General features: G+C 33.4%; 1 protein-coding gene across 1 annotated transcript; it reads right to left on the bottom strand.

Annotated features, from left to right (window-relative positions):
• Positions 1 to 542: 542 nt before the first annotated feature.
• LOC113782451 (agamous-like MADS-box protein AGL62) lies at positions 543 to 872 on the bottom strand. Its single transcript, XM_027328343.1, has one exon. It carries the CDS (start codon positions 870 to 872, stop codon positions 543 to 545), a length of 330 nt encoding a protein of 109 aa, XP_027184144.1.
• Positions 873 to 2,060: the final 1,188 nt, after the last annotated feature.

A 2,060-nucleotide genomic window follows, 5' to 3' on the forward strand; every position in this document is an offset into this window, starting at 1 on the left:
TTTTATGGAATGATTTGCAACGTGATTGACCAAAACTCAAGATTCAAGTGAATTTAGAAGTTGAAATTGAGGTTTCTCTCTTGTTCTTTTCTCTCAAGAGGACCGGCCAAGATGGATGAGAAAATGGAAAAATCTTGGTCAAAATTGGTTTTAGGAAAGTTAAAGAAAGGTTGGTCAAGTCCACCATCCAATCGGGTTGCGACACGTGACACCTTTTTTAGGTTTTAAGCTTATCTTCTTTCTCCCAATGGTTAATCTATCTAGCTAACTTCTAATTGTCTCCTAGCATCTTGTAAAATATTATCACTTAATACAAAGCTCCAACAAGTTGTCAAACTATATCGCATTTACCGCACTAGCGGGTTCCACGTCCATAATCTACTTCAAACTTAATATGAATTAATTTAAACTAGGAAAATGATTTAAAAACTCTACGCACTTATAAAATCTTTGAAAAAATCAATATAATAGGGTATAGTGAAGAAAATACATGCGAGAAAATAAAATAAAATAATATAAATGAAAAGAAATTTTACGGGTTCTCACATCTTCTCCTCCTCCTGCTGACAGTCAATTTGATTTACAACATCGTTGCAGGAAGAAGAACTTGATGCCTTCCCTGCAACATACCGATCAATGATGGAGTCGACCGAGGCACGGCCACTGGCGGCAAAGACTTTGCCTGCTGGAGATTGAACAAGAACAGCAACATCTGCACCACATAAAGCGCTTAGTTCAGCAGCCTTCTTGAGCAAACCCCTGCGGCGCTTCGAAAACGTGACTTGCAAGTTGGTTTTCTTCTGAATTTTCTGGATCTCAATCTTTTTTCGACCACTGCTCTTTTTCTTCACCAATGTCGCTGTCCCTTCCATGGCCAAACAGCAACTTGTAACAAGTTTTCTCCTCGTCAATGGATAGAAATTGGTTTAGTGCTGGACAGGAGATTGTAGATTCGCAGATATTTATAGTTTTATGGAATCATGGATCGGTCGATTTTGGTATCTTGACAGTATAAATTATAGAAATGGTAATAAATGAGTTTCTAAATCTTTGAATCTTGCCAAACCAAGAGAAAGAAATGAGTAGCCTCTTTGGCTATTGCCGGATATCGGAATAGGTAAGTTACTTTTTTTTTTAACTGAACCAGAAACTCCCATTCACGGTCTGTAACACCCAACCCATGGTAAGTTCCTTCCTCCGCGGCCTGTACCACCCAATCCAATCCATATCTCCCTCAGTTACTTTTGTTTTCTTTATTAGCTTACTAATATTTAACAAGATTTTTTTAATTAGTTGTGAACTTGTGCAAGTATGAATAATTCAAGTTTAAAAAATCGACAATGTTTTTATATATTTAATATTAAGTTTTGAAAATTAATGTGTTCCAATGTTTCACATCCATACTGATTTTTTTTAGAACTTCAAACACGCTTTTGCCATAGTTTAATAACATTCATCGTATATTATATTGCATGCCCAAAAAAATGAAAGACACTCTTTTTTATTATTAAAATGTTTATAATGACCATCAACTTAAAACTACATATTTATACTCAATTAAATAAAAAAAGATGTCATAACTCATTTTCTCACGAATAAATGTTCAATTTCCAGTAGCACTAATACTGATGTAACAATTAAAACTGCACTAGATAAAATTAATCCATATTGATAAAACAAAATTAGGCAAATTAGGCAAGGTAAAAAATTGTTAGAAAAGAAAGAAACCATAAGAAAAAAGATTCAATTTATTTAAAAAGATAAAAGTCGTAAAAATAAGAGAGAAATTATAAGAAAAGTTAATTAGAGAAGAGTTGCATATAAATATGAGTAAAACCTGGGAGAGAAGATAACTTATTAAACTTAGTGCCTTGATATATGCGTGTGGGTGTAGATTTGTACCAAGTTGTGAGATATCTGGGGCTTAATAGCCCATCTCATCTCTTAAATTGCTAATTTTGCTTCAATAAATTGTAGTTAACCCTAATTTTACTTCATTAATTACAATTAACTCAATGCTAGTAACATATTAGATTTTTCTAATGGGGTGTCCAATTCAT

This window comes from Coffea eugenioides, chromosome 9, assembly GCF_003713205.1.
Source record: "Coffea eugenioides isolate CCC68of chromosome 9, Ceug_1.0, whole genome shotgun sequence".
NCBI classification, from domain to species: domain Eukaryota; kingdom Viridiplantae; phylum Streptophyta; class Magnoliopsida; order Gentianales; family Rubiaceae; genus Coffea; species Coffea eugenioides.